Here is a 10978-nt window from a genome sequence, read left to right on the forward strand (position 1 = left end):
GTATGGCATGCACACTAAAATACAATGTTTCTTAAACTGATGGTTTTTCAAGTTACTTAAGAAGAGAATGTTACTTCAGTCATGTTGTTGTACTTGTGTTTAAGTTGGCTAGTTACACATAAAAAAAATCGAAATCGTGAATCGGTCACACTTATGAAAAAACCTAGATTTTTATTTTTTGCCATATCGCCCAGCCCTACCCTCAGCTTAATATTTGTCAGCACAATCTTTGGACTAAATAAGTGAAATTAGTCCCTTCCTGTGACCATCAGAGAATTTCTTCCACCTCTCTACTGGAGTTTTGGACCTCTCTTCTTCTGCCAGCTGACCCAGGTCTCTCAGATTTGAAGGGTTCCTTCTCCCAGCTGCTGTTCTGAGATCTCTCCGCAGGAGCTCTATGGGATTTAGACCTGGACTCATTGCTGGCCACTTCAGAACTCTCCAGCTCATTGTCTGAAACCATTTCTGGTGCTGTGTGTAATCTGCTTTGGGTCATTGTCCTGCAGCAAAGCAGCCCCAAAACATCAGTGAACCTCCACCGTGTTTGACTGTAGGGACCGTGTTCTTTTCTTTGAAGGCCTCATTTCATTTTCTGAGAACAGTAGAATGATGTGCTTGACCCAAAAGCTCTGTTTTAGTCTCATCTGTCCACAGGACATTCTCCCAGAAGGACAGTGGCTTCCACAGCTCAGTGTCAGCAAACTCCACTCTGGCTTTTTATGTCTCTGTGTCAGCAGTGGGTCTCCGCGGGTCTCCTATTGTAGTGTCCCTTGTCATTCAGATGGCGATGGATAGTGCAAGCTGACACTGTTGCATCCTGTGCTTGCAGGTCAGCTTGGATTTGTCTGGAAGTTGATCAAGGTTGTATATCCACCATTGGAAAAATCTTTCATTGCAATCTGTCATCCATTTTCCTCTTTCATCCACGTCCAGGGAGATCAGCTATGGCGCCATGGGCTGTACACATCTTGACAATGTTGTGCACAGTGGACACAGGAACAGCCAGATCTCTGGAGATGGACTTGGAGCCTTGAGACTGTCCAGGCTTTTCCACTATTGCAGTTGTTAAATCCTCAGACAATTCTTTGCTCTTCGTTCTTTTCTCCATGCTCAGTGTGGTCGACACTACACAAAGATTGAGTCAAATTTTCTCCATTTTAAATGGTTGCCAGTGTGATTTCTAGGTTCCCAGCACCTGTTGGTTGCTACAGGTGAGTTTTATTACAAATTAAAGGAGCATCTCTTGCTTGGAATACAACTGTTTCTGATGATTTTGAAAAGGTTTCGATAATTCAGTCCAGTCCATTTTTAGAGTTCTGTGTGGAATGCATCAGATTTGGGGGATTTTGTCATTCCGATGCAAACAAAAGATATAAACTCGAGAATACCAAAGAATGGGAAAAGTGGTGTGTTATCTGACAGAAATGCAGTTGCCAGTATTTTTGGCCATGACTGTTCACCTGACTTACATCGGTTTTCTAAGTATGCATCTGCTTTATACAGAAGCTTCTGATCAAGCCAAACTAGAAGGAACAAATAGTTTCTGAGCAGTTTTTGAGGGAACTCCAGGATTTTCTTGTCACGCAAATTGCATTATTTTTGTGTGCATGTGATGACTCACATTTTATTTAAATCTCTGTCTGTGTGGCGGTTTAGGACCCCAGCAGCGTTCACACCAAAGCCAGATACATGTCACTTCAATGTGAACCATGACAAGAAAAAGACCGGATCTGACAAAAAACTGGAATTGAGCATCAATCCTGTTATGTGATTGCAGTGTAAGAGTCTTCATCATAAAAAAGAATGACTTATTTCATAAATGATAACCATGGGTTTTTACCTCTCTTGGTGTTGTCTGGAAAGACTCATTGCAGCCTTGACCGAAGCCACTGGGGAAGTGTCAATGTGAACCTTTTCTTAGCTGGTTAGGTGACCACAGCTCATGAGTCAGCCATTTGAAAAAAGAAAACATGATGGCTATTCTGGAAATGTTTTACAGATTCCTCTTACTCTATTCATCCAAACAATTCCAAAGGCCAGAACGTGGCAGCACATTTCCTAAACAGTGCATCATTTTACATGCACAGTATCAGTCATTCCTAGCTGAAACTGTGTGAGAGGCGGACAACAGAGGAGAGTCTACTGTTTAATATTTCATAATATTCCACAGACCCATGCTGGACTGTTTTGATCTACGTCCTTTAACATCTTACTTTGGTGATCAGTATGTGAAAGTGAAATATAGATCTAGTTCTGATCTAAAATAATTTCCTCCTTAAAATCTTATACATGTTTAAAACATAATTCGATCTTATATACAGTCTGCAAAATTAACACTGCTGTTTAATACTTTAATGGAACCTCAGTGAAACCAAAGGTAGTTCAATGGGTCACTAAGAGATACGAAACCCTTTAGTAACTAGTGTCGACCACCTATAAACTGTCCATAAATATCTTCTCATAACATGTGTAGTATATGACTTAAAGCACATTATCCTAATAGAATAAATCTTTTACACAGATATATTTTGGTTATTTTATTATGAACAAAAGTAATTTACACACCTTCAGAAAAAAACTGTGTTACCTTTTCTCCACAAGGTGGCACCAGTCAGTTTTATTGAAAACAAAAAAGCATGTTCCTGATCAGTAATGATAGTCAGTGTACTTTTTCTTCTTTCGGCTGTTCCCATTAGGGGTCGCCACAGCAAATCATCTGTTTCCACCTAACTCTATCCTCGGCATCCTCTACTCTCACCCCAATTAACTTCATGTCATCTTTTAGCACCTCCATATATCTCCTCTTTGGCCTTCCTCTTGACCTCTTGCCTGGCAGCTCCATCTCCAACATCCTTCTACCAGTATAACCACTATCCCTCCTCTGCACATGTCCAAACCATCTCATTCTGGCCTCTCTGACCTTGTCCCCAAAACAACTGACCTGAGCTGTCCCTCTGATGTGCTCATTCCTAATCCTGTCCATCCTGGTCACTCCTAAAGAGAACCTCAACATCCTCATCTCTGCTACCTCCATCTCTGCCTCTTGTCTTTTCCTCACTGCTACAGTCTCTAACCCATACAGCATAGCTGGTCTCACTACTGTCTTGTACACCTTTCCTTGGATTCTTGCTGACACTATTCTGTCACACAACACTCCTGACACCTTTCTCCACCCACTCCAACCACTCGATTCTCAGAGCAAAAATTGCATCAGTAGCTTCTGGGCATGAAGCCATACTGCTGCTCACAAATATCCACTTCCTTTCTTAGTCTAGCTTCCACTACTCCTTCCCATAGCTTCATTGTGTGGCTCATCAACTTTATACCTCTGTAGTTGCTACAACTCTGCACATCACCCTTGTTCTTAAAGATGAGCACTAGTACACTTCTCCTCTATTCCTCAGGCATCTTCTCACTCTCTAAAATCCTGTTGAACAAACTAGATAGAAACTCCACTGCTGTTTCTCCTAGACACTTCCACACCTCTACAGGTATGTCATCTGGACCAACAGCCTTTCCACTCTTCATTCTCCTCAGAGCCTTCCTCACCTCATCCTTTCTAATCTTTGCTACTTCCTGCTCTACAATATCACCTCTTCCCCCTTCTTTCCCTCTCATTTTCCTCATTCATCAAAATACTCCTTCCATCTTCTCTGCACACTCTCCTCACTTGTTAGCACCTTTCCATCTCTGTCTTTAATCACTCTTATCTGTTGCACATCCCTCCCATCTCTATCTCTCTGTCTCGCTAATCTGTACAAGTCCTTCTCACCTTCCCTCGTGTCTAACCTGGCATACAACTCATCGCATGCTTTCTGTTTGGCCATTGCCACCTCTCTCTTCACTCTACACTGCAATTTCTTGTAATCCTGTCTAATGATAGTCAGTGTACTAATGGAGGCAAACAGGGTGAGCACCTGGCGCCGATGCTGGGTCCCATGCTATTTTGAACTGTGCTGTGACTGATGAAGTACAGGTGTGTGTTTGGAAGAACAGATTCAAAACCCATATATCTGAAATATTATAACACTTTAAAATGATTTTTCTGTTGATTTGCCTCTATACACGTGGTATTAAAACATGACAGAGATCATGCAGGTGATAAACACTGTATTTTCTCATTTAAATAAGAGATACTTGATGTTGTTAGAATTCAAATCCTTGTTTTAAAATATGACCATGTGTATCACTCATGCCCATATTTAGTCATTGTTCACAAAACTGATTCACCCTTTTGTGACTACCTGTCCTGCTTCATGTTTTACCTGAATGTTAGGTGGAATAACTTTGTGCTCGTGTCTGTTGAAAGCAGCTAACAAACTAATGAACCTTTGTTTCTTTTCTGCTCTGTCTTTGCTCATATAGCAACTGAAACGCAGAGCTAAACAGAAAGTAGCTCTGTTTCTCAGATAATTCCTCTCTTCCCCTCTGCTCCAGTCAGAAAGAGACTCCACTTCAACAGCAGAGTGTACAAAGAATTGGAATGTTGTTCTCAGTTGATCTTTTCACTGGACTCAAAGGCTGGTCCCCACCAAGCGCGTCAATGAATATTGGTTAAGGGTTAGGGTAAGGCCAGGTTTATAGGACATGAGCTTTATATCATGGCAGTGAGAAGATGTTGCCTGGTCCTCAACCCCCCAAAGAGCTATTTGAGGATTCAGACTTGGTTTAAGGGTTCAGGTTAGGTTTAGGGCTGGGGATAGATGTTTAGTTGTGATGGTCAGGGTTGGGCAAGGGGCAAGGGGATGCATTGTCTCAGTGCAGGTGTCCTCATAATACTAATGTGATAGAAACCAAGAACATTTATTGAAAGTATTTCATTTAATCTGTTTTATATTCACATAAAGTCACCTTCAAGCATGAAAATGACCCAACAAAGGTGCTGACAATTATAATAAAATTATAATTTGCCTACAAGTGTTCATTGACTTGACTTCCAGGGGGAAAAAAAAAATTTAGCTGAGAAATCTAAGCACAGAAGTGTACTTACTGTAACCAGTACCCTGAAATGAAACCAGTGGTCTCTCACATATTCAATGATGTGATGGATGAAGTGCAACCAGACGACGTTTGATTCAAAATTCGGACAGTTAACTTACACATATTACAGCACGAACAGCGTTACAACCAGGGCTGAACTATCATATAGCTTTTATGACGAATGGTGAACTTTCACGTATCATGACTAAATACCATTGTCATGATGATTGGTTCCCAAGAAATTTGGCTAACATTTTCGTTGATCGACGGGGGTTGCGTGGGCGTCAGATTGCGCGCCAATATATAGAGATGGAGATGTAGAGAGAGCACATCCTGAAGCACTGCTGCAGCCAGCCTGCAAATACAACGTGTATCATGGTAGGTGGAGACGGAGCGCTGCTGGAGGCGCAGAGCCTCAGACTTTATGCTGCAAACATGTCTGTAGGCAACATCTGAGAGAGGGATTTCAGTCCTCAGGTCTGATCTGTAAGCCAGGACCTGACAGCATCTCTCAGTATACGAATTAAACTGGGCGGGCTATTTCTAAATTTTTGTTTAGTGTTTTTAGAGGGTTCTCTTGTCTGATTCGGCGGAAATTTTTAGCAACGGTGATTTTTAACGGGAAACCGAGAAAGGATCTTTTTTATTACGTCTTCAGGATTCTCGGTCAGTATTTTTAAGAGCAGATGGATATTATAGCATAATTTTCAGATTGCGCTCTGAATAACCCGATCCAGTTGTAGCAGCAAGTTGCGCGCATGTCCTTGTGTTCCCATGTTGTTTCCCTGTATTCCTTCATGTTTTCTCGTTGTATTTCGCTGCATGTCCTTGTATTACATCACATTCCTTTTTGCTCCTGTATAATTTTGGATGTCCTTCCTTCTCTTGTTTCCTTGCTTGCTTCCTTCCAGTTGTTCGTATGTCTCATCTCACTGTTGCTGCTGTCAGAGCTCGCCGCTCAGGTTGAAGCCGTGCCCGCTCGGAGCCTTACCTACAACGAAATTGACTCCACCAGCGGCAGCTCATTAGTGTGCGACCAGTGCCCACCCGGGACCTACCTGCGCTCACGCTGCACGTCGATGCAAAAGAGCCAGTGTGCGCCGTGTCCGCAGGGCTCCTTCACGGAGCTGTGGAACCACATCACCAAGTGTCTGCGCTGCGGGGTGTGCGGCCAGAACCAGGTAGTGAAGACGGCGTGCACCGCGGATAGGGACTGCCAGTGCGAGTGTATACAGGGATACTACTGGGAGGAGAAGTACGACATGTGTGTCCGACACACCCACTGCCAGTCTGGACAAGGAGTGCTGACCGAAGGTAGGCTGCTGCTAGGCCACCAGAACCTTTACAACTTCTCTAGGGGAGATCAGGATTTAGATCACCAGGGTCAAAGCTTGTGAACCTTTAATAGGTCCTGGACCTGATATATAGACAGTGCTGATGGCTCCTAACCTGGACAAACAGAATGATACCGGCAGCCTTGAGTGATGCCAGAACACGTTCTGATATCTAGTTAATTTACTCACTAATGTCCAGACTCCAATATCCACAATGCCTTGCGAAACTCTGGATGATCTCTGTGCATCAGTACCTTCCACTGAATAGGTTTACAGATGGCGACAATACACTGACAACAAACTGTAACAACACATTCTGCACATTTCTTCATTGTCTCTTATTCACTATTTAATTTGTTCATTCATTTTAATTCATAGCAGCCTGTAATCTTATGTTACAAAATCCATTACAAAGATCGATTTTGAAATGTGATGAAGACACTGAAGATTTACACAGGAACTGGTGTAGTTGTTTCACAGTGTCAGGCAGGTGTGAACCTCCAGCGGTGTGGAATGAGTTGGTGTTGCTTGTGGTTCCATAACTTTCACTAACAAACTAATTTATGCTAGTGACACTTGTTTTTGAAGAACCACAAAGATGTGCTGGGGATCACTGGGAAAACCTAGATGTGAGATTTAGACTATGGGTGACTGCCCCAAAGAGGCAAACCCTGGTAACTACATGTTGTTAACTAGTTCCTTGATTGCATTCACCTCTGGACAACATTTTAAATGAGACAGATTCAACTTTGGGTCATTTTTACCAGTTTCAGAGGAACTTGATGCATTGCAGGACAGAAATATACCTGATCAGAATAATGATACACTCAACTCAAGGTCCACATACTACGTGTTTGTTCTGAAGGTTAGGTATTAAGTTTAGGAGCACGGTTAGGGTTGTGGTTAAGGAGTCAATCAAAGTGAGGAGTGGTCTTTGTTTCCAAACAGGACAGTACTGAAACACACGGTTCTCGTCCTTTAAATCAAACTCACATCTCTTCCAGGTACGCCATATAAGAACACAGTGTGCCAGGTTTGTTCTGATGGAACCTTCTCCAACGCCGCCACTGGTAATCAGAACTGCACGGCACACACGAGCTGTGATGCTGCAGGGCTCAAGCTACTGCTGAAGGGCTCCACGTGGCACAACAGTGTGTGTGCAAGCTGCGAACATCTCAGATCAAGAGGTAAGAGTCCAATTTACAAGTTCATCCAAGAGGGGATGTTCTGTTTTACCCTAGAAGATAGTTTACATTACAGACATTGTCCGAGGCAGTGAATTAGTTTTTAAATTACTTTCCCACTTTATAGCAGGACTCCACAGTTTATAGCAAAAGCCACGATAAATTAATTCTCTTACAAATGACCCTGGCTTTGTTTGTAGCTTGTCATGGTTAATGCCAGTCTGTGTTAGAACACTTGCTGTTAAGCAGAACTTAAAAGACTCTGTTTTGAAGTCAGCTACTGATTTAGAACATTTCCAAAGAAACCACTTGGCTGCACTGCTCAGTGCTGCCTGCAGCATGAGGTCAGAGCTGAGTAGTGACCACCTCACCAGAGTTGTTTGAAACACATCCAGAAACTCACATCCAGTTGTTTATAAGAAGTATAAGACCTGAGATGTCATGTAAGAAGTGGAGTTTCTGGAGAGTAACAGTGAGTTTTTCCTGCACAAAAATGAAAATCAGCTTGCAGTGAATTGAAACATGCTGCAGATTGATACTCATTTATTTTATGGTGAAATTGTCCTTTAATGACTGATTTGAAAGACTTGAATGCCAGTTCAGGTGATCAGAAACCACAAGTTCTGCTGCAGAATCATAAATATAAATGACTTCATACCTGGCTGGTCTAATAAACATGCAGAGATGTGGCCATCATAACGCAGCTGGCAGAGCTACATGTGGCACAAAGATGTAAATTCACTTTCACTTCTCAGCCAAGGTCCCCTGACTGGAAATTACCCTGAAATTTCACATGGCATTCTCCTCTAAGTACTGGCTTTTTATTTTCACTTTCAAGTTAGCCAAGCCAAGAATAGCTCTGCTTCATGCCAGCTCAGACTGTCTTATCTGAAGGGGTTGAAGGTTACTACCTTTATGTGCTTCTTCATCAGCTGCCGATTGATTGCCTTTTTTGCTTCCTGCAGACGGAGCCGACTACCTCAAAGAAATCATCCCAGCTTTCTTCCAACACCAGAGATTTAATATTAGAATGCTGCGTCGGATCGTGCGCAAGCTCCCGTCTACGGATGGCAAAAGACATGAAGGGATTTCAGGGCTCAGTCTCTCAGCTCTTCATGTAAATATCAACACTTGGGTTGCCTCTGCCACAGCAAAACAGATTAGGCAGGTTCCACATGTACTGACAAATCTAGGAGCAGACATAGGTGGTAATAGGCTACACAGCAAGTTGCAAAGAATCGACTCGAACCTGAACACGCTGTGTGGGATGGGGAACGAGGTCGATATGGGAGAGTTACACTAGGCCATAATAGAAATCCACAGCATTTGACTGGTCCTGAGCTGTTTTCCAAAAGATTTATTTTTCTCAACATTCGCAACTTGCTGTCTATTCAAGACGTGCTGTCAGTACGAGCTTTAGCACTTTGTGATTAGTTCAAGGAGAATACCAGTCATACCTGCTGTCCTGTGTAACCAGGTCTTTTAAAAAGTCATAAATGTTATATTAAAGTATGCAAGGCAACATGTTTTAGAGGACAATTCAATTCAGGACTGGTGATTGACAGGTATTATTGTGAAACAACAAACAAATCTGTTCACTCAAATAGTATGTGCACCTTTTGGCATCGTTGAACCTTTTAAGGTGCAGATTTGCTGCCAAGATATTAATGTGTCTTGTATCTGAGTCTGTACAACAACAACAACTAAGATATTCCACAACACGTTTTGCAGAGTGGAAACACAGAGAGAACTTACACCACAGACACTTAAGTTTAATTTTTATAAACTACTCATATTTCCCTTTAAAACATGCTGGCCCGCAGTATATCTACCTCTTCTTATGTCTGCCGTTAAACACTGGTGTGGCACCAGATCATGTTAATTACAGAGGTTTCAGTTTGTGAAGCAGATTTTTTTCTGCTTAATTTATTTTGCTACTGACATAACGAGGATGAACCAGGTTATTTGTGTCCACGAACACACTGGATGCAACATCTGTTATCCTCTCGGTGTGTGTCTCAGTGTCTTTGCTGTAGTTCCTCTTTAATGTTTTAAATGCACTGTGTGAAGAAATGGCTTTTTGTACATTGTCAGATATAATAAAAATAAAAATAAACTGCTCTCCATTCACCTCAGCCCATAAAAGATGAGATGGATATTTACTGTGGTTAACCTTTTGGATTGTCAAGGAGACAGTTTCAGAAATTAGGAATACTGCTTGTTACATTATTTTGAATCTGTAAATATGCTGTGAATATTGCTGATGGAGTTTATATAAGTCAAAGTGAAAGCTTAGCTGAAAATAAAAAGCAAACTGACATGTTTTTTTGGGGGAATGCCTCTGAGTCACTGATATAGAGTGAAGTATCATCAGGCTGTTTATGTTATGCAGTATGTGATTAAAATAAGTAAAGGGTGGAGGATCCCTCTGAGGTTGAATTCCGACAAGAAGGATAGATGACATGTGGAAGAAATAACTGGCACATGTCATTTGTGGTTTAGACTGTGTGTTTTGTCAGCTTCCTTCCTGAAAACAGCTACATTAAACAAGTCTTGTAGTAACTTCCAGCCAAAATGCTACTTCTTCTTGTGCCTGACATGTAAAGAGCTGCAGTTGGCAACTTCTTTACAGAGCTACTATTAAAGGTCTAAGGTGGCTTAAAACCACATGTTGCAGAAGAAACTAACAACCAACACAGGGATGGTTTGAAAGAATGTGCAGCGTGAGCATGTTCATGATAATGTCAGGCGTTGGTGAGAAGGTGACTCAGCCAGGAAGCCAGTTTGACCAACAGACTCATACAGATTTATGTTAATCACTCCATTTCTCCATCTACACAGCTGCCACACAGAGGGCTGTGTATTTGCACAAGCTCAGACTCAAGGTCACTGTCCACGCAGTTTTCTCAAGCAGAGGGTAGACAAAATAATGTGTTACAGTAAGTTATCAACTCAGGACTGAATATTCAGCGTTATCTGACAAACTGAGACATGGAAACATCCCCATTCAAAGTAAACGGGGTTGGATGGATTACTTTTAAAAGCCCTGTTTCCCTTACACTGGAATGTACACTGTTAAGCAAAACAAACACAATACTGCATACTGGAAGTCCATCTGCTGTTGTTGCTGTAATGTTGGCTGCCGTGTTTTCTTATTTACATATGATATTTGGTGTCCTCTGATACCCTAAATGGCATTTTAAAAGACGACCCACTCCAAGTTCTTTAGAAATAACAGTGAACTAAGAACTGTGTGGGCCAAAACCTTTTTGCTCTCATTGCATTTGTACTGTCCTTTGAATGTGCCTTGACACATCAACGTCTAAGTTCCTCATATGTTGTCACTCCAGAAGCTAAAGGTCATTTAACTGTTTTGCTACACATGGCTATAGTTTATCCATTCAATTAATGGCTAAACTATAGCCATGTGTAGCTAATTCATAGGAACTACCCACTACAATTGTAAGGCTTTATAGGCTA

The 10978-nt window shown here is 41.8% G+C and overlaps 1 protein-coding gene across 1 annotated transcript; it reads left to right on the plus strand.

Moving 5' to 3' along the window:
- The first annotated feature begins 5256 nt into the window (after positions 1 to 5256).
- Positions 5257 to 10060, plus strand: LOC109973203 (tumor necrosis factor receptor superfamily member 6B-like). The gene is made up of 4 exons (XM_020622610.1): positions 5257 to 5358; positions 5892 to 6294; positions 7319 to 7501; positions 8464 to 10060. The coding sequence occupies exons 1-4, from the start codon at positions 5356 to 5358 to the stop codon at positions 8799 to 8801; spliced, it is 927 nt and encodes a 308-aa protein (XP_020478266.1). The 5' UTR covers positions 5257 to 5355; the 3' UTR covers positions 8802 to 10060.
- Positions 10061 to 10978: the final 918 nt, after the last annotated feature.

The sequence above is a fragment of the Monopterus albus genome, unplaced genomic scaffold, assembly GCF_001952655.1.
Source record: "Monopterus albus unplaced genomic scaffold, M_albus_1.0 scaffold283.1, whole genome shotgun sequence".
Taxonomy (NCBI): Eukaryota; Metazoa; Chordata; class Actinopteri; order Synbranchiformes; family Synbranchidae; genus Monopterus; species Monopterus albus.

Coding starts and splice junctions, on each gene's coding strand:
- LOC109973203 (XM_020622610.1), top strand. Junction 6,295..7,318: donor ACAAGGAGTGCTGACCGAAG/GTAGGCTGCTGC, acceptor CATCTCTTCCAG/GTACGCCATATAAGAACACA. Junction 7,502..8,463: donor CGAACATCTCAGATCAAGAG/GTAAGAGTCCAA, acceptor TGCTTCCTGCAG/ACGGAGCCGACTACCTCAAA.